The 19,812-nt window shown below is 37.0% G+C and overlaps 1 protein-coding gene across 1 annotated transcript in view; it reads left to right on the top strand.

The window, feature by feature from the left end:
- Positions 1-19,812, top strand: part of EXOC6B (exocyst complex component 6B) — a 565,697-nt gene that overhangs the window by 230,002 nt on the left and 315,883 nt on the right. Inside the window, exon 8 of the mRNA XM_004609116.2 lies at positions 12,264-12,332. Coding sequence (XP_004609173.1) covers positions 12,264-12,332 — 69 coding nt within the window. The remainder of the gene's footprint in view (positions 1-12,263; positions 12,333-19,812) is intronic.

Here is a 19,812-nt window from a genome sequence, read left to right as displayed (position 1 = left end):
TTTTATTGAATCACCATGAGATAGTTACAAGCTTTCATGTTTGGGTTACAATCACACAATGATCAAACACCCATCCCTCCACCAGTGCACATTCCCCACCACCAATATCCCGGGTATACACCCCCTTTCCCACCCTCCCCCTGCCTCCATGGCAGACAATATTCCCCATACTCTCTCTCTCTACTTTTGGGAATTATGGCTTGCAACACAGACACTGAGAGGTCATCATGTTTGGTCCATTATCTACTTTCAGCATGCATCTCCCATCCCAACTGGTTCCTCCAGTCATCATTTTCTTAGTGATCCCTTCTTTATTCCATCTGCCTTTTCCGCTCCACTCATGAAGCAGTCTTCCAGCTATAGGGCAATCCCCCTGGCCCTTGTATCTACTGTCCTTGGGTATCAGCCTCATGTGATGCTACCCTATACTCCACAAATGAGTGCAGTCTCTGGATAGGAGTTATTCTTTATCATCAACTCACCACAGATGGATTTTTAATGTCTGTGCCATACTATATTTCTGTTTTGAGTTTTTCTTCTAGAGTACAGAGAAGATAAAAAGGGTATATTAGTAAAATACTTTGGTGGTTCCTCATAAGGGAACTCATGTGAATCCCTTTGGAAGTTAGCATGTTAAATGGAAGTGCCATGCCCAAATCAAACAGGATTCATGGTAGAGTTTTGCTGATTGAGCTCTTACAACAAGAATTCAGCACTTCCCTGTCATCTAATGGCATCCTATCTTTAAAAAAATTCTACCTTATATTTATTTACTTCTCAGTTTGAATCTTCTTCAAGTGCACATTCTTAATCTCAAACCTCATGTAGAGAATTATTTATTTAGATGTCTCCAAACTGGTTTCTTGGCATAGTTCTTGCATGGTGTGAATAAATTCTTCAGATAAGGTCTTTCGTGACCCACTGTGACGTTCTGACCTTCATTCTTGTCATTCTTTAACAGGCCTCATTGAGAGCAGCATAAATAGTTTTTCAAATAGTTTGACTTTTTAAACTGTGGCATAGAATCCTGTAGCACAGTGATTCTTAATCTGCTTGGGGTCATGCAGTCCTTTGAGAGTTTGATAAAAATCCATGTGGTCTTTTTCTTTCCTCAGTAAAATGTATATGTGTGTGTGTGTTTGTGTGTGTGTGTATACATATGTATGTGTCTGTGTCTGTATTCACTTATTAAAAATTCTGCATGAAATTTCAGGGGTTTCATGAAATTCTTATTGTCTCAAGGGCCAAACTTAAGAACCGAGGTTGTAAGGTGGTTTTCTTAAACTTTAAAGTATATTGGAATCATATTAAAATGGCCATTTTGATACTACAGGTTGGAGGCTAATTTGATAGTTTGCGTTATTAATAAGCTCCCAGGTTAGTATGGTGATTGTGGTCCCCTAGCATACTTTAAGTTCAAGAAGCCTATGAGGAAACATTTTATTGCATAAAGAAAACTCCAGGAGAGCTAATACAGGGATTAAGGTGCTTGCCTTGCACACGCCTAATCACAGTGTGAGCCCCAACACCAAATCTTCATTAGTACCAAAGGTCTGACACATGTCAGATTCAAGTTTGAACCTTTTCTTTTTGTTTAGACACTGTTAAGGAGTACCATGTTTTCATACAACTCTCCTGAACATACGGTCAAATGTTTGTTGATCAAATTACCCATGTTCAGTTTAGTTCTCAAGATCTCAGTACCCCACCCTTCCTTTTTTTTTTTTTTCTCTTCTGTGTTCATTCAGTCTGGCTTGCCACAATTTGGCAGAAAGCATGAGGACACTTTCTTCTTGCATCTGTAGTAGAAAGTGTGGCAGTAGATAAGCACCTGCTACAGTCTGTCAAACAGATGTATCTCGATTTCTTTTTTTAGAATTATGAAATGAACAGGATAGAATTGCTAGTTTAAATACAAGCACTATATTGTATCAAGCCTTCTGAGTTGTCGCGATTGTGGCGGCATACTAATTTTGAGGTATTAGGGCATATTTATTTTCGAGGACTGCCATATAGAACAAAACATCACAGAATGTGTGACTTTAACCAAAATTTGCCTTCTCACCTAAAGTCCCAAGACCAGAGTGCCAGGAGTGTTACTACTTTTTTCCTCCGGCTCTCTTCTTGTTCTGTCTCCAACATCGTCTTTTATTTGTGAGTAAGTGTCTTGGGTATGTCTTCCTCTTTTATGTGGACAATAGTTTTACTGGGCTAGGTTTCAGGTTAGGTTCCCACCCTCACAGCTTCATTTAGCCTTAATTCTCTTCTTTTAGCCCTCTCTCCAGATGCTCTCTCACTGGGAACCCATGTATTAGAGCTTTAACATGAATTTTGAGGGGGAGATAATTTGTTCCATAACACAAGGTAATTAGAAAGAATGCAGGATTTGTATTTAAGAGGTACAAATTATTTCAGCTTTGTATTGTTGGAACAGACTGCGCAGTTTCTCTAAACGTCTCATTTCTCACCTATAAAATATTGACAGTAATTAATGTCAGATTGCTTGTGAAAAATTATTTTTATCTTATCCAAATTTCAAATAATTTATTGTAAAATTTTCCTTTGACAGGAAGATAATAGAAAATGAGGATTGTTCCTCAACAGCTAAAATGAAATAAAGGTGCCATTAGAATTGTAGCGTTTCAATCAGAGTTGTAGACTGGTATGTCATGGAACAAAAATACCTGACAGACTAGTTGTTCACTTATAAGTGCTTAAATTAAAAAAAAAATTTTAAAAAGCTGCCAACTTTAAAGTCAGTTGAATTACCATGAAAGTCTGTATTTCTAACTTGGCCTCTTTCTAAACTGGGTAGAAATAGACCCTTCATGAGCTTTAATGTTTCTGTAGTAGAAATGGTTTTTCCAGAAATCGCAATCCATGCTGTGTCAACCTTCAGCAACTGCCACTTATTAATTTATTATTACATTTGTGTTATTGTTGTGGACAAGCTAAATTCTTTTTACTGAGGTAGAAAACACATCCTAAAATTTACATGGATCTACAATAACTCCAAATACACAAGTGTGGGTACCTCAAACTAATAGTTTCTATATAGCGAAGGTAATCATCAACAGAATGAAATGGTAACCTATAAACAGAATGGAAGAAAATACTTATATGCCAAAAACGGATACAAGGTCAATATCCTAAACATATACAATTCATAGCAAAAAAAAAAGAAATTCAAATAATCTAATCAAAATATGCTCAAAGGAGTATACATTTCTCTGAAGAGGATGTATTAAAAAGTCAACATGTACATGAAAAAATACTAGTATCATTAGTTTTTATTAGGCATTAGGTAATGCACATTGAAGCCACAATGTTATTTCATGCCTGTTTAAAATGGTTAACATAAAAAAGAAGAGATAGACATTGTTGCCATGGACTGGAGAAGAGGGAACAATTCTGCAATTGGTGGGATTATAAATTGGTATAGCCACTATGGAAAACAATATGGAGGATCCCTAAAAAAAAATTGATAGAACTATCATGTGATTCAGCAGTGGCTACCTCTGGGGCTCTATTCGAAGGAAATAATAACACCAATTCCAAAAAAAATTTGCACTTCATGTTCATAGTAGCATTCTTTATTGTAGTCAAGCTATGGAAACACCCTAGGTGTTCATTGATGAATGAGTGAGTAAACAAAGATGCTGTGAAGGATGGAAGTGAGGAGGACAATTAGAAGACAGTGTTAAGAAGGTACAAACCTGGGCTGTATCGATAATTTAATGGTCTGAGTATGTGCAAACTTCGCCTGTAAAGATAGTTCAGTGGACTGAGCCTTGAGTGCAAGAGGCCCAGATTTAATTCCCACCATTGCATGGATCCCAGAGTACCACCAGGAGTGACCACTGAGCACTGAGCTAGGAGTAGCCTCTGAGTACTGCCTCAAGTACTCCCCTAAAAGTACAGACTTACAGTTATATAACATAGCCGATCCTGCTCTACGTTATGTAGGGAAGCTGTTAACAGACTCCTGAGGGTTCTCATCAAACGGAGAAACCTTTTTCCTCTTCTCAAAGGAGATGGCACCTGAACCTATCTGGTAATCATAACATAACACAAAGAAGAAGTTAAACCATTGTACCATAAAACAGTGATCCTGCATGTCAATTATTTTTTATAAAAACTAGTAAACAAATAAAAATGCTTATCGACTTCATTTATTCTCAATATCCATTGACCTATTAAGAGTCTGAGTTTTTCAGTTGTTAATTTGTGGGAGGTGGGGTATACCCAAAAGTGCACAGGGGACTATTCAGTCATTCAGTGCTGGGGATTCAGCTCTGGCCACCTGCATGCAAAATATTTACTACAGCCCCTTGAGCCACTTTTTTTTTTTTTTAAAGAAATATTTTATTGAACCACCGTGAAAACAAAAAAAATACAAAGCTTTCAGGTTTAAGTCACAGTCAAATACTGATTAAACCACCATCCCTTCACCAGTGCACCCGTTCCACCACCAAGAACCCCAATACACCCCCCTCCCACCCCACCCCCCATCTAAGTAGCTTATGATATTCCCATTATTCTCTCTATATATTGAGTACATTTCATATTTCCATACAGAACTCACTATTGTTGATTGGAAATTTTCCCAAACAATCAGGCCTGCTGAATAATCATCACACTTTTTTTTTTTTTATGGGTGAGGGGGCACACCTAGTCTTGGCTTTGTACTCAGGAGTTACTCACTCCTGGTGGTGCTGGAGGACTGTATGGGATGCTGAATTGAACCCGGGCTGGCCACATGTAAGGCAAGCACTTTACTTGCTATATTACCTCTCTGCCTCCCTTGATACACACACACACACACACACATATATGTATATATATATATATAATTTTGACTACTGATAATGGCATATATATGGTAATAATAGTAGATCGTACATAGGCATGTGCTATATTCAAATGTCAAAAAGAACAATTTAGAAAGTTGAATGAACATTATGGCATGCTTTATGCATTCTGATTTGATTTTCTTATTCTTTGCTCTTTTAGGCATATCTAAGTGTATGTTGATTGGCAAAGCTTATGATTCAAACTTATTTAAGATACTTAAAATTTTTATGTTGATGGCATAAAAATTTGGTTATTTTAAAATTATTTACCTCAATTATAATGTTTACTTGTCTTTTTGATTGCCTAGAATTTCTGCTTAACATGCTTATAGCTCAGTTATCTCTTTCCTTTTGAGCCAACTTGTCAATTTTGGCATATGTATTTTATTTATATGCAATTCTTTATATTCTGTCTTTGCTTACTCTGTTGATTCTCTGGTTTTTCCAAATTTGGCCCATGGTAGTCTCATCTATTATCTTTGGACATGTCTTCTTAGATTTTTGAGCACTTCCCTTTTTTTCCTGGTGTCAGATATTCTTAATTAATTCTGCATCCTCCCCCAGCTCCAGGATCAGCTATTGACAGTTATTTCTTGTTCTTTTTACTAGAGATTAATATTTAGAAACCAAGATGTTGGTAGTTTCAGCAGTCATAAACCAGTAAACTTTTAAAACTCAAGATTTCCTTGCAGTTCTTCTTATCTTACAAATAAGATAGTCTAGCTTTGGGAAAACTCATTTCATTGGGGCTGTATAGTTCAAAAATATTTGTTTAAATACTACTTGGCTATGGTTTTTCTTTGTATGATTGCTACCAGAATGACATTTAATTAGGATCATTGGTTTCTTTTAGGGTATTTTTTTTGAGTTCTCCTCTCATTACTAATTTAATAAGTCATATTATGTAAGAAGATTCAGTCAGTGAAATCTTGTTCTATTTATTCTTTCTGCCCTGCTCTATCTTCTTTTGCAACCAGGATCATGATATTGTGTGTATGTGTGTGTGTCTGCGTGTGTGTATACATATCCTTCCTTCTTCCTCACCTGATTATTGATAGTGTACATGTAGTTTTTGTAGTTTTTCACTTGAAATTTTACCCTGAAAATTAATACACATCTGTTCATATCTTTTTATTGTATTATTGTAATGTAATATAATTTCTTATAATGCATTAATGTCCTATAGTTTATTCAGCTAATGTCTCAGTGAGTTTAATATTTCTAATATTTTCTTTTCAAAATATATTAATATTTATTTCAATTACACAGCGATTAGAATGAGCTAAAACAGAATTATTGACAATATGGTCTACTGACAAAGTATAGAACAACTTAAACTCTTACATATTACTGTGGAAATGCAAAATGTATTTCAAAATTAAACATAACACTTTTTGTTTGACCTGGAAATATCATACCTAAGCATTTACCCATTATTTTCATATACAAGCCAATACACAAATATTTATAGGAACTTTGTTTTTTGTTGTTGTTGTTGTTGTTATTGTTTTGGATTTTGGACCACACCTTGTGGTGCTCAAATTTTGCTCCTGATTCTGTGCTCCTGGTGGTGCTTGGGGGACCATATGCAGTCCCAGTGACCAAACTGGGTTCTGCTGCTTGCTGAGTCAGCACCTTAACTCCTCTACATTTTTCCCTGGCCAGATAGAGCAACTTCGGGCTGGAGCAATAGTACAGCAGGTATGGTGCTTACCTTGCCTTTGTTTGGCCTTGGGTTTCATCTCTGACAGCCTTGCCCTCGTGCTATCTCTCCAGTCCCTGGTCAAGATAATCTCATATGTATATAAGCGCAGAAATTTTTTTTTTTTTTTTTTTTTGCTTTTTGGGTCACACCCGGCGATGCACAGGGGTTACTCCTGGCTCTGCACTCAGGAATCACCCCTGGCGATGCTCAGGGGACCATATGGGATGCTGGGAATCGAACCCGGGTCAGCCGCGTGCAAGGCAAATGCCCTACCCGCTGTGCTATTCCTCCAGCCCCAAAGTTTTTTTTTTTTTAATTAAATCACCATGTGGAAAGTTACAAAGCTTTCAGGCTTAAGTCTCAGTTATATAATGCTCGAACACCCATCCTTCACCAGTGCACATATTCCACCACCAAGAATCACAGTATACCTCCCCCCTACTCCCCTACCCCATCAGCTCCCCACCCCGCCTAAGCACAGAAAAGTTTTAAAGTAAGATTTTCCCCCTTTTTTGCACTTTTTTAAAAAGAATTTGGTATGTGATATGTAACTTTAATTTCAGATGTGCAACCAAATGGTTCAGTGTTTGTCTATATCAGATGATCACTTTGCTAATTATAGTCACTTGGAATCCCAGGTCTATTTATGCACCATTGGTGTTTAGTCTAGCTTTGGGAAAGCTCATGTCCAAATAAATTTTACCCTTCTTTTCTCTGAAGCCTTGTAAGCTACACAAGAAAAGCACATTGTTGAAAAATTTTGCCCAGTGTCTCTTGGATGCCGGACATAATACGAGTTATCAAAGTTGATCCTCTGAATGCAGAAGCAATGTTTCTTCACTAATCATTTGTTATTTTCTCCCATTAGAATGATGGTTGGTTACTTTTTAATGACTTGAGATCTAACTAATGCCCCTAAGTGGCTATCAGGTCTCTGCATTTATTTTACTGAGATACAGTAAAGTGGCAACCCAAAGTATTTTCTAAAAGGAAAATGACTCACTTTAGTGAGAAGCATATTGAAATTCTTTGCAGATTTCTATCCTGCTCTTTTTTGGGGGTAGTTATTACTTTAAGCATTTCTAAAGAGAAAAAGTAATGACCTCTGTGGGATATGTGTGTGTGTGTGTGTGTGTGAGAGAGAGAGAGAGAGGGGGGGGGGGAGGGAGTGTATCTGTCTGTCTTCTGGGGCAGTTGTGTGAACAGCAGAGCTTGAGCATACCAGTGCATTTCTATTTTCTTGTGTTCTCTTTATCAGCACTGTAGGCAAGTCTCTCATAGTGCATTTGCTATCCTTCTTGATTGGAGAACGGCAAGCAATCTTTTCTTGTACTGTTCTCCTTTTCTAATGCTAGGCTAGCCCAGTAGTAAAGGAGGGATCTGGTCATTAAAGATGCTTCCCAACCCTGCCACCCTTCATTGGGGAGCCTTTTAAGATATTACAAATATCTGCTAACATTCAACTCCTCTTTTGTGTGTGTGTGTGTGTGTGTGTGTGTGTGTGTGTGTGTGTGTGAGTTGATGCAGCAATATTAAATCAGTGTATCTATTAAAACTCGAATGTCATTTCAAAATTGAAACCTCCATTTTTCTTGAGATTATTTTGTTTGTTTCGGGGCCACACTCCACACTTTGCAGTGCTTGGGGCTTACTCCCGATATTTGTACTCAGGAATCTCTATGGTAGAGACATATCCTTCCTAAATATAAAGGTTTGAGTTGAAGGAAGGCACTAATGCTCTCCGTTCAGAAAGTATAGAGGGAGTTAGGCAGCTGCTGTCCTTGGTGATGAAATTATTTCATGTGTATTCTTAAGGAAAACAACTAGTTAAAAAGGCAGAATAATCTTGAGTGTACTGTTTGTGGCTACTGTGGTATCTTCGTAGATCTATTTGAACTAGAAAAATACAGACTCCAGTATCTTAATGTCTTGAGTTCCTGACTGCCAGGCAGAGGAAATGTTTAACTATTTTAATCATGTTTCTGTATCTCAGAAAGAAAGCCCTTATGAGAGGAAATGACAACGTCCTACCACAAAGTTATCTCTTATCAGTTATAGTCTCAGTCGATAATGATTTGTCAAACTCGAGCATGTGTAAAATGCAAGGGCTGTGTTATTTACTTTGGAAAGGAAAAATTAGATGGAGCTGATAAAGACAGAGTCATGGCTTTTGTTAGAAGACAGAAACCATTAGGGACAATCATTGTTAGTTTTAGGAAAGTGTCCTTGGACCCCTCCCTCTGCCCCAGCTGAAACTTAAACCTGCTTGAATCATTCTTTGCAAGTTGAGGGAAGGGCCAAGTGAAGGAAGTGGGATGAAGACAGCCTTGACAGGAGGCTAGCGTTTTAAATGTGAAGCAAGATGTGGACTGCAGAAAGAGACTTATTTATTTACGCGGGTGAGGGAAAAGCGCCTTTTGTTCTGGCACTTCTCCCCCACACCCATTTATTTCGAGGTTTGAAAGTTCATTTCTTATCCTTCCCAAAGTGTAGCATTCCTTCACGTACAGTGTGTGTTGCTCTCCTCCTTTTGCCTTTCCGTAGACGTAAGTGATTCTTTTTCATTAGTGGAAGCAGAGAAAACACGTCGAGCTCAAAGCAACATGAGTCAGTGCATGCTTGACATACCTTTCTCCTCACAGCACTCTTCGCGGCTCCTACCGTGTCCCGAGTGCCCCTCACAGAAGGGAGCAGGAGGAAAGATGACTTCTAAGTAGTAGGCTATTCTGGAGGGAGAGCTAAAGTTTGGGAACTGAAGCCCCATTCTGTGCTGCCTTTTCTTTCCTTTTTTTTTTTTTTTTAAATGTTTGTCCAGATTTTGGTATACTGCTTTCAGAGCAGTCCTATTAGAAGGCCATAAAGATTATGGTTTCAGAGGTTAAGAACTAGCAGGGCCGATACTTCCGGGTCAGGACACTTTAAACAGTCGAAAGCTGAATATGATGATGTCAAGACAGCCTCCTAGAGAATAGGTTTGGTTATAAATATTTATTGGAGGTGACAGGAAGGGCCTTTGTCCCCTCTCTAAACATATGTAAGTTTCAGTTGACCTATGCAAACTTGTGCTAGCCCATTAGCTACTGAATTTCTGGTTTTGTAAAGAACTTCCATTTGCTAATCACCATAGATTTTTAGGGAGACTTACCTCGAGTCCTGGATGCTCATTCTAGATTGGAGGGCCTCCCCTGCGAAAGGGCATATCTGGGAAATGGTTCAGAACATTTTTCTGTTGAATGAGACTGACTCTGAGTCAAAGAAAAACTAAATTGATAACTTTATGAGGAGCGTCGCTAGGATAGAATTTGTCATAGCTAAGAAGCAAAGTTAGGATAGAAGTTGTCGTAGCTAAGAAAATTTCCCTAAATTATTTTGGATGTATGTATTTGTAGTAATTATAATCATTGGTTCTATTTTAAGAAAAGTTTTGTTTTTATGTTGATCAAAATTTTAAACATTTCTTATATTTTTTATATGCATGTGTAATTTTATTTTATTATTTAGTTGTTCATTGTTATTTTTATTTGGATGCCATACCCAGTAGTGCTTGGGGCTTACTTCTAGCTCTGTGCTCAGGGGTCACTCCTGGAGAATGTTGGGGGACTTTATGGGATGCTGGGAATTGAACCTGGATTGGCTGCTTGCAAGGCAAGTGCCTTACAACTAGATTATCTCTCTGGTCCCTGCATGTGTAATCTTTTTTTTTTTTTTTTCTTTTCGGGTCACACCCAGCGATGCTCAGGGGTTACTCCTGGCTCTGCACTCAGGAATTACTCCTGGCGGTGCTTGGGGGACCATATGGGATGCCGGGGATCGAACCCGGGTCGGCCGTGTGCAAGGCGAATGCCCTACCCGCTGTGCTATCGCTCCGGCCCCTGCATGTGTAATCGTAATGTGGCTTAAATAATGTTTTCAAGGTAACATTATGAAATGTTTCTCCTTTTGTTCTTTGAAAACTAGGGATTTGTGTGAGTAGTCTTTGCTTTCTGGTGCAGTGAAATAAGTTTCTTTCAAAACTCCATTTTGCAAAGGAAGAAAATATATAAAGATTCTTTCAGTGAGGTGGTCATTTAAAATGAGAGCCTAAATTAATCACCTTTATCTTGTTAAGATGTAATTGAGAGATCCTTTATAGTCTTGAAGTTATGTAATACATATGCGCTTTCATATATTTTCTTTAGCTGTGTGGTGCGCAACTGTGCATAACATTTTTCTCGGTAATTTTGCAATGCAAAGAATATACTTGGAGCAGAGCAAAGGTTCTTGAGCACCTAATTGTCAGTTTTTGCATAATTTTTTTAAAAACTGGGGTGTAATTGACATACAAAACCATAGGACAAGTTTGTTTTCAGTGCCCAAAATATATGGCATTGTCAGATTCTGAAATAGATTTACTTTGTCCCTTATGGAGACAAGGCAAACAAACACAACAGTGAATAAATTTGAATCAATATCTGCAAAGATATGAGGGTTCCAGAGGAAAAACAAAGTAAGCATTATGCTTTTGAAGTAGATTAATATTTATTAAGAAAAGCAGATTGGTGAGGAAACTATATTCTCCAAGGAAATAAGATTTACTCCGTGAAATAGGGGAGAACAGTCTTGGTCAACACAACCCAATTTAGACATGTCTGCTTGTATTCTGATGAATTACTGGTAAAAACTTCAGTCTATCCTTTGTTTTGATTACTTCATAACTTTTTCTGTTACTTTATGCTTCGTTTTCTTTTGTTCAATATTTACTTTGGGCCTCTCTCTCTCTCTCTCTTTTTATTTTATTCCTAATAAGTCCCTGTTACACAAAAGACAGTTTCTTTTTCTAGCTAAAGAAATTGAGGCTGGGGTAAATTGTGACTTACCGACTGTCAAGTCACATAACAGACTGTATACCAGTTCTTTCCTGACATTTTTTTTGGTCTAGTTTTATGTGTATGGATTATTTTAATAATACTTTCCTGTTTTTACTTCTAAGTTTGCCTTTCCATTCATGATTCCCCCTCCCCCCAGCCCCTAGGTAACATTCATCAATCCCTTTGCCCTTCAGAAACTGACTGGAAAATCACTGAATTTATCTGGACAGCAAGTTTTAATTTTAGCCACCGCCACTGAGTTTTCGTGTTTTTGATTTTTGCATTTAGGGTCATACACGGTGATGCACAGTGGCTGTTTCTGGCTTGGTGAGTGGCGATCTCTCCTGGCTGTGCTTGGGGGGGCCGTATATGGTGCCAGATTTTGAACCTTGGCCTTCCACGTGCAAAGCATATGCTCCAGGTCGTTGAACTCACTCCTCAGCCCTGCCACTTAGTCATTTTTTTTTTTAAATGTGGTCTACCTTACCATTTATCTAAGAAGACGACAAAGTTAAGTCATCAATGTCACATACCAAGCTTCTTTTTATTTTCCTTTGGCGGTAATAGGTTCAAGATACCGCTTGAGCTGCAGATGCAAAATTAGTGACACCTTTTTCTCTGCTCTGTTATCCATCCTTCTGCTCTCTGTCCCTGTTTTGGTAATATTGCCAATTGAGTAATTCCATCATTAAAATACCAAAACTAGATTTTTGAGAGCGTAGTTTTTTTCTTTTTGCTTTCTGTTACTTCTCTTAGAAGCTAGAAAATTTTATTTCTACACGTTAGAGTAAAAATGAATAAAATTTATATTAATAGCTTTGTTTGAATATTTTGTGATAAATTTGGTACTGTTTGCAGGTACCCGGGGCTCAAGAGTTGGTGGATTTTTCTCCTGTTTATCGATGTCTGCATATATATTCTGTCCTGGTAAGTTTTTGTCTGGCTTTGCCAATGAAGTTACTTATTGAACTACAAAAAAGTTTCTAATAGTTTTTCAGTTTATTAAAGTAAATAAATGAGAAACTATTTTAGGAATGTTCATTGATTATTAAGAAACATTTATTTCTTTTTGAGTGTTTTATTTTCCATCCACTATTCTACAGTTAGTGACATTCTGTAGCACTGTCGTCCCATTGTTCATAGATTTGCTCGAGCGGGCACCAGTAACATCTCCATTGTGAGACTTGTTGTTACTGTTTCTTGCATATCGAATACACCACCGGTAGCTTGCCAGGCTCTGCCGTGTGGGCAGGATACTCTCAGTAGCTTGCAAGGCTCTCCCAGAGGGGTGGGGGAATCGAACCCAGGTTGGCCATGTGCAAGGAAAACACCCTACCCGCTGTGCTATCACTCCAGTCTGTAGTTAGTGACATTAATTTCTCTTAATTATCAACATATAATCAGATTTAACCTAGAGACATTAATATTTCCATTCTTAATTATCTAGTTATTTAATTAGCATTATATATTGCAATAATATTTAAAAATCTTTACTCTTTTCTTTCTGTAGACAGTTATTTGTGTCATGTAAATCTTATGGAAAGGGGAATATTCCTGAGGGAAATATTACTGTATTAATGTATTCTGAAGAGTGGTACTTTCCTTCTTGGTGATACATGCAGATACACAGATATAGTGTTACTCAGGAATATTAAATTCTGGAGCTAATTATTAGAAAAGATGAAGTCATGAAATTTGCATGTAAGTGGATCAACATGGAAAGTATCATACTGAGTGAAATGAGTCCAAAAGAGAGAGACAGACGTATAAAGATCGCACTCATCCGTGGAATATAAAGTAGCAAAATGGGAGACTAACATCCAAGCGTAGTAGAGATAAGAACCAGGAGATGTGCCCCACAGCGTGGAAACTGGCCTCACATGGTGGGGGAAAAGGCAGCAGAGACAGAGAAGGGAACATCTAGTAGAGAATGTTGGGAGGACCCACTTGGGTTGAAAGATGCGTCCTGAAAGTAGACTATAGACCGAACATGATGGCCACTCAATGCCTCTATTGCAAACTACAACACCCCAAAGTAGAGAGAACAAAAGGAATGTCCTGCCGCAGATGCCAGGTGGGATGGTGGGGGTTGGAGTGGGGGTGGTGGGAGGGATACTGGGAATATTGGTGGAGGAGAATGGGCACTGGTGGAAGGATGTAAATGATCAATGTGTGACTGAAATGCAAACATGAAAGTTTTAAGTTTTTAACTGTACCTCATGGTGATTCACTAATAAAAAATTCTGGAGCTGAGGTAAAGACAACTGACAACATGTCTAGTATTGATGCTTTTTTTTTTTTTAGCATTGTGCAGTGAGATATATTTGTTTTTATTATATTTTTTCCGGTTGTTATTCAATTCCCTTTTTCTGATATTTAACCAGGTGTCAATTAGTCATTACTCCAGACAATTTGAGACATTGGTCTGGGGATGTAATGACCCTGTGTCCATTCATTGGTTTATGAAGCATTGAATCACTTCCTCTCCTTCCCTCTCCTTCTCCTCTCTCCTTCCACCTCTTAACTGCTTTTTGACTCTCTGGTCTTCTTCCTCTCTGCTGATTTTTCTCCTTGTTGTCATTTTGTTCTATAAAGATGAAGCTAAATATAGATATGTGCAAAGGTATTTAAATAAATGGACAATGTATAGTGAATTAAATCATATGCAGCTTAGTTTGTCACATGCTATTATCATTTCCTGTCGTATCTTTTCATCATACTCATCCCCAAGTATACTAATTTGGTTGTGCTTAATATGATTGTGTTTGTGATTTTAAAAACTGTATAGTGCTTTTGTGTTCAGATGTGCATTTATTTATTTTGGGTTTTTGGATCATACCCGGCTATGCTCAGGGGCTACTCTTGGCTCTGCACTCTGGAATCATTATGGTGGTGATAACTTCTCCAATGGATTTATTAATCATACTGCTTTTAATTTATGCAAATAGTATAGTACTTTTAACAAACTGTATGGTCATTCTGCCAGTGTATAGTAGTATTTGTAGAAAACTATATACGAAAACTGTGTAGCACATTTGTGTACATATGTGCTTTTATATTATACGAGTTAATTTATCTTTATAAGAATAAGTTATAAAGTTATTTATTCAGACGTTCTAGTTCTATTTTATTTAATTTTTATTCAGTGCTATTTTTAATATCTATTCTCGTTGCACTCTGTATAGCTAGTTCATTACCTTTCACTCTGCATGGTAGTTGACATTCTGGTCTAACTGCATAGTTTCTATGATTTCTATAACAGGAATGGAATTGTTGAGTCATAAAATACATATATACCACTTAATTTTATTAATTTCTATTTTCTGTTAACCTGATGGTTGTATTAATTTGCATTTCTATGATTATTGATAACTTCTCCATGTGGATTGATTAATTATATGATATTTTTATTTTCTTAAATTTCCTAATTTTAAACTTCTTTTAATGTTGTGTAGAGTTTGTACTTTTTTCTTCTTTGCTGGAAATAGAAATGTCAGAAATTCTCTTTATATTATAAACATTGACAATTTATAATGTTTTGGATATCTTTTTTCCCGTTTGTCATCAGGTTCTGTTTATGTTTTCTTTCACAAGAAAGAGAATCAAAAAATTAAAAAAACAAATTTTTTTGGGCTGGAGTGATAGCACAGCGGGTAGGGCGTTTGCCTTGCACGTGGCTGACCCGGGTTCGATTCCCAGCATCCCCAGCACTGCCAGGAGTAATTCCTGAGTGCAGAGCCAGGAGTAACCCCCGTGCGCTGCTGGGTGTGACCCAAAAAGCAAAAAAAAAAAAACCCAGAATTTTTTTATTTTAACATGATTATCAATTTCAAAATTATAATTTATGCATTTTTAGTTTTATTAAAAATATCTTTATCCTACACCATAGAGAATTCATAGTACCATTAACATTTTCTTATTTAGAGTTTAATTTTATTCCATTTTTATCTCATTCATGGCATGTAGTATAAGGCAGAAATACAGCTTAAATTTTATCTATGTTATATATTGTTTCGTCAGTCTATTTTATTACATAATGGATCACCCAGATTATAATACATAATAGATTTCTGGTATTATTTCAGACATTAACTAAATTGCCATACTTAGATGATCTGTTTCTGACCTCAATATTTTATAACATTTGACCTTTTTTTTTTTTTTTTTTTTTTTTTTGCTTTTTGGGTCACACCTGGCAATGCACAGGGGTTACTCCTGGCTCTGCACTCAGGAATCTCCCCTGGCGGTGCTCAGAGGACCATATGGGATGCTGGGAATCGAACCTGGGTCGGCCGCGTGCAAGGCAAACGCCCTACCCGCTGTGCTATCACTCCAGCCCCAACATTTGACCTTTTAATGTAAATAGATGAAGAATGAAACAATTTTGTTGATTCTCGGTTTAAGATTTCCCTCAATATTTTTGGAGTTATTTTTCCCTATATGTGTTAAGATTAGGTTGATTTCATAAAACAAAATGCATCTAGATATTTTTAAATTTTGTTTGAGTGTATAACTAAGTTTTGGGAGTAATTCTAAGATGATGAATCATCGTATTCATGGATGAATAGGATTTCGTTTGGGAAATAGTTCAAAGGATTTAAGTGTGTACTTCCATGAAGGATGCCCTGTTCTTTTCCAAACACTGGGTCCACCATCCCTGTGCTCTGCTCCACCAGGATGGCCTTCTCACCTCCCCAGTCTCTGGGTAGAGCCCCCAAAGAAAACAAATGGAAACAAAAAAATATATTGGCATACCCCCCAAAGAAAACAAAATGAAACAACAAAAAAATATATAAATTATTTATAATTTAACTATCTTGGATATTCTTTGTTAAGATTGATAGCAAAATACTTATAGTTTTATTTTCTAATTAGTAATCCCTGTTTTGAGGGGAAATAATCATTTTTGTAAATTTATTTTGTATCTGGCCACCTTGCTCACTCTTTTTAATTAAGTTTTTTTATTTGTTTTATGAAACAGTTTCTATGTACTTGATTATAATGTCTGTAAATAATGACTTGTTTCTTTTCTTCCTATTTATATATCTCACTATCCTCTGTTTTACAGTATTTCTCAGAATCATCCATATTTTATTGTCAATAAGATGATATGTTTAAAAATTTTTCCGTGGACTGATATTACAATAGGTTTCAAAATATTTTCTGGTGTTGGAGCTATAGCACAGCGGGTAGGGCGTTTGCCTTGCACTCAGCCAACCTGGGTTTGATCTCTAGCATCCCATATGGTCCCCTGAGCACCACCAGGAGTAATTCCTGAGTACAGAGCCAGGAGTATCCCCTGTGCATCGCCAGGTGTGACCCAAAAAGCAAAAATTATTTTCTATTTAATTTTTTGAGACTCCTGACCTTTTTAACATTTTTTTTAAAATAAAAGCTTGGTTTTGGAATCTTGCTGAATTTTTTCCCCAAATATGTAGATGCATTTGATGTAATTAATACATGTGGTGAATTTCACTGGTAAAATATTAAGCCATCCTTGAATTTTCTGGGGAGAAGAGCTCCCAAGTGGTGCTCAGGAGGTCTGAAGGCTACTTCCGCTGATTCTTCGCCAACTGACTCTACTATTGACTGCTAGGATCTGAGGATGCAGTGAGCTCCAATGCTGCTGTGCCTAGGACCAGCAGGGCTATCTCAGCAGTACTTGGGGGTCATCAATGCATTTTTAAGATCAATTCAACTGTATGAGATACACTACTGTTTTCTGTATAATACCTTGTGAAAATAATTTCTTTGAATTTTTAGTCTTTTTTTTTTTTCATTTATAGGTACGAGCATAAGTAAGTAACACAGACCTGTGAGATTACTTTTCTGTATTGTTCGTATGTGGTTGTAATTCAGTGTTACTTTAGTATTATTAGAGTAGATTGACTTCTTTCTCTTATCTCTGTTTCATGAAAATATTTTAGGAGTTACCTGTTTCTTGAAAATTAAGTACAAGTCACATATGCAGTTGTATGCATTTTTTCCTTTGCCTCACACATACTTCCTCCTTTCATCCATGTCATCTTGCCTCCGTGATTTTGATTAGGCACTTGGATTTTTTAATGGTTAATGGAAATTCACAGTGTTGTATTCAATCCAAATGTGTATGGAAAAATTAGCACATTTGCATCAAGTTTCAAAGTTTATTGTAAGGGACAGTTGCAAAATCCAGTTAAATTTTCCTCTTGAATTGTGTAAAGTCTATGAAGAAGAATAGTTGATTGTATTTGGTAGCAACAATAGTACTTGCTATGTAGTAGGTATTCAAATATATTAGCTGAATGAATGAATAAGTGATAGCTAAACCACTCAATACTCTTGTTTGCATATGCTAACATAAATATTAATGTTCATTTAATCATCCAATAAATGCTTTTTGAATTTCTGTTCTACATAAATGAATTTGGAGTAGCAAAGATATATAAGTAAGTCAAAGGCTTTTGTTTTCTGAAAGATTGCAGTCTGTTAGGAGAAAAGTTAGACTCTTGAATGATACACTAATAGTACTATCTATCCTCACTGTGCATGCTGGGTTTTGTAAACTTTGATAAAATTTTATAATATAGAAAAGTGTAACAATGGGAAAATTTCTCAAATGAGATCGCTAATTATAATTTATCAGAGTAATTTATTTGCATACTTAGCTGCTGTTTGTATGTGTGGTATTAGTTCCATAACCTAAACTATTCTTTCTTGTAAATGAAGTGTGATGAGAATTACCTCCTTAGAGCTGAAAAGATAGTTTTGGCCCGCATGTGATCTTTGGTACTACATGGTCCCCTGAGTGTCAAGCTGGGAGTAGCCCCTCAGCACTGGCAGGTATGGCTGAAATACCCACACCCCCCAAAAAAGTTTAATTAAAGATATTCTATGAAGAGTGCCCAGTTTACTCTCTAGCACATTTAGTTTAATATGGCAAGTTACGTATCTCTGATGCTAACCAGTAAGCATGCTATTGATATTTTAATAAGTTCTTGTGTAAAATTAAGACATGTAGCTAGAGATTCTAGTTGCTCCCATCAACAGAAATTATATATATATATATGTATATATATATATATATATATTTTCCTCTCTCACTATATGTTCAATATCACTGCATTCTACCTTAGTTTGCACTTTCCCAGCCATGATAATGATGGCTTTAGAGATGCTGAAATGCATGCAAAAAGTAACATTTTTTTCCTAGCAGCGGAGAACAAAAACATATTTGTGGAGAAAGTGGAAAATGAAGGGTTGGAGTTAATTTGAAGAAACTTCTTTTATCCCAATATAGTCTTTCACGTCTACTTGGAAATCTCCACATTCATTGGGTCGGTCTGCCAGAAGAGCAGATTACTATTTATTTATTTATTTATAGTGAATCACCGTGAGCTACAGTTACAATGTTGTTCATGGTTTCAGTCACGTAATGCCCCAACACCCAACCCTCCACCAGCATACATTTTCTACTACCAATGTCTTCAGTTTCCTTCCTGCCATCCCTGCCCCCAAGCTGCCTCTATGCTCTATGGCTGGAACTTTTCTTCACTCTCTCTGTCTCTCTCTGTCTTTGTCTGTCTGTCTCTGTCTCTGTTTCTGTCTATCACCGCCCCCCTTCCCTTGGATATTATTGTTTGCAATGTAGTTACTGAGAGGTTATCATGATTATTCCTTTACATAATACAGCATGCAGTTCCTATCCAGAGTGACGATTATCAACTAGAGTTGTCATAGTGGTCCCTTCTCTATCCAGCTGCCTTCTCCCCCAGCAACTGAGGCAGGCTTCCAACCAGGAGCCAATCCTCTTCGCCCTTATTTATAATATCCTTGGTTATTAGTCTCAGACTATATATTGTTATATCCCACAAATGAGTGTAATCATTCTACGTCTGTCCCTCTCCTTCTAATTCATTTCATCCTGACTGTTTCAAGTATTTTTTTGAAAATAATATGGGCATTCCTCAAACTACTGGAAATTTAGCTTTCTTTTTTTTTTTTAACTTTTTATTAAATCACCGTGTGGAAAGTTACAAAGTTCTCAGGTTTATGTCTCAGTTATACAATATTCAAACACCCATCCCTTCACCAGTGCCCATATTCCACCACCAAAAACCCCAGTATACCCCCCGCCCCCATCCCTCACCCCCTACTGTATAACTAATGAATTTAACTTCATTTTCTCTTTACCTTGATTGCGTTCCATATTTCAACACAAAACTCACTATTGTTATTGGAGTTTCCACCCAAGAAAGACAGCCCTACTACCAAGGAAGCATTTGATAGTTAGTTTTCCATTGCTGGGAATGAAGAGATATGTAGCCCCACTGCTCCAAGTACATAACTCTTTTTTTTTCTTTTTCCATTTCCTTTTTTTTTTCCCCCTCATCTCCCTTCCCGTGCCTCATAGTATGGTGTATGCCAT

The sequence above is a fragment of the Sorex araneus genome, chromosome X, assembly GCF_027595985.1.
Source record: "Sorex araneus isolate mSorAra2 chromosome X, mSorAra2.pri, whole genome shotgun sequence".
NCBI classification, from domain to species: domain Eukaryota; kingdom Metazoa; phylum Chordata; class Mammalia; order Eulipotyphla; family Soricidae; genus Sorex; species Sorex araneus.
This window is presented reverse-complemented; position numbering and strand designations above follow the sequence as displayed.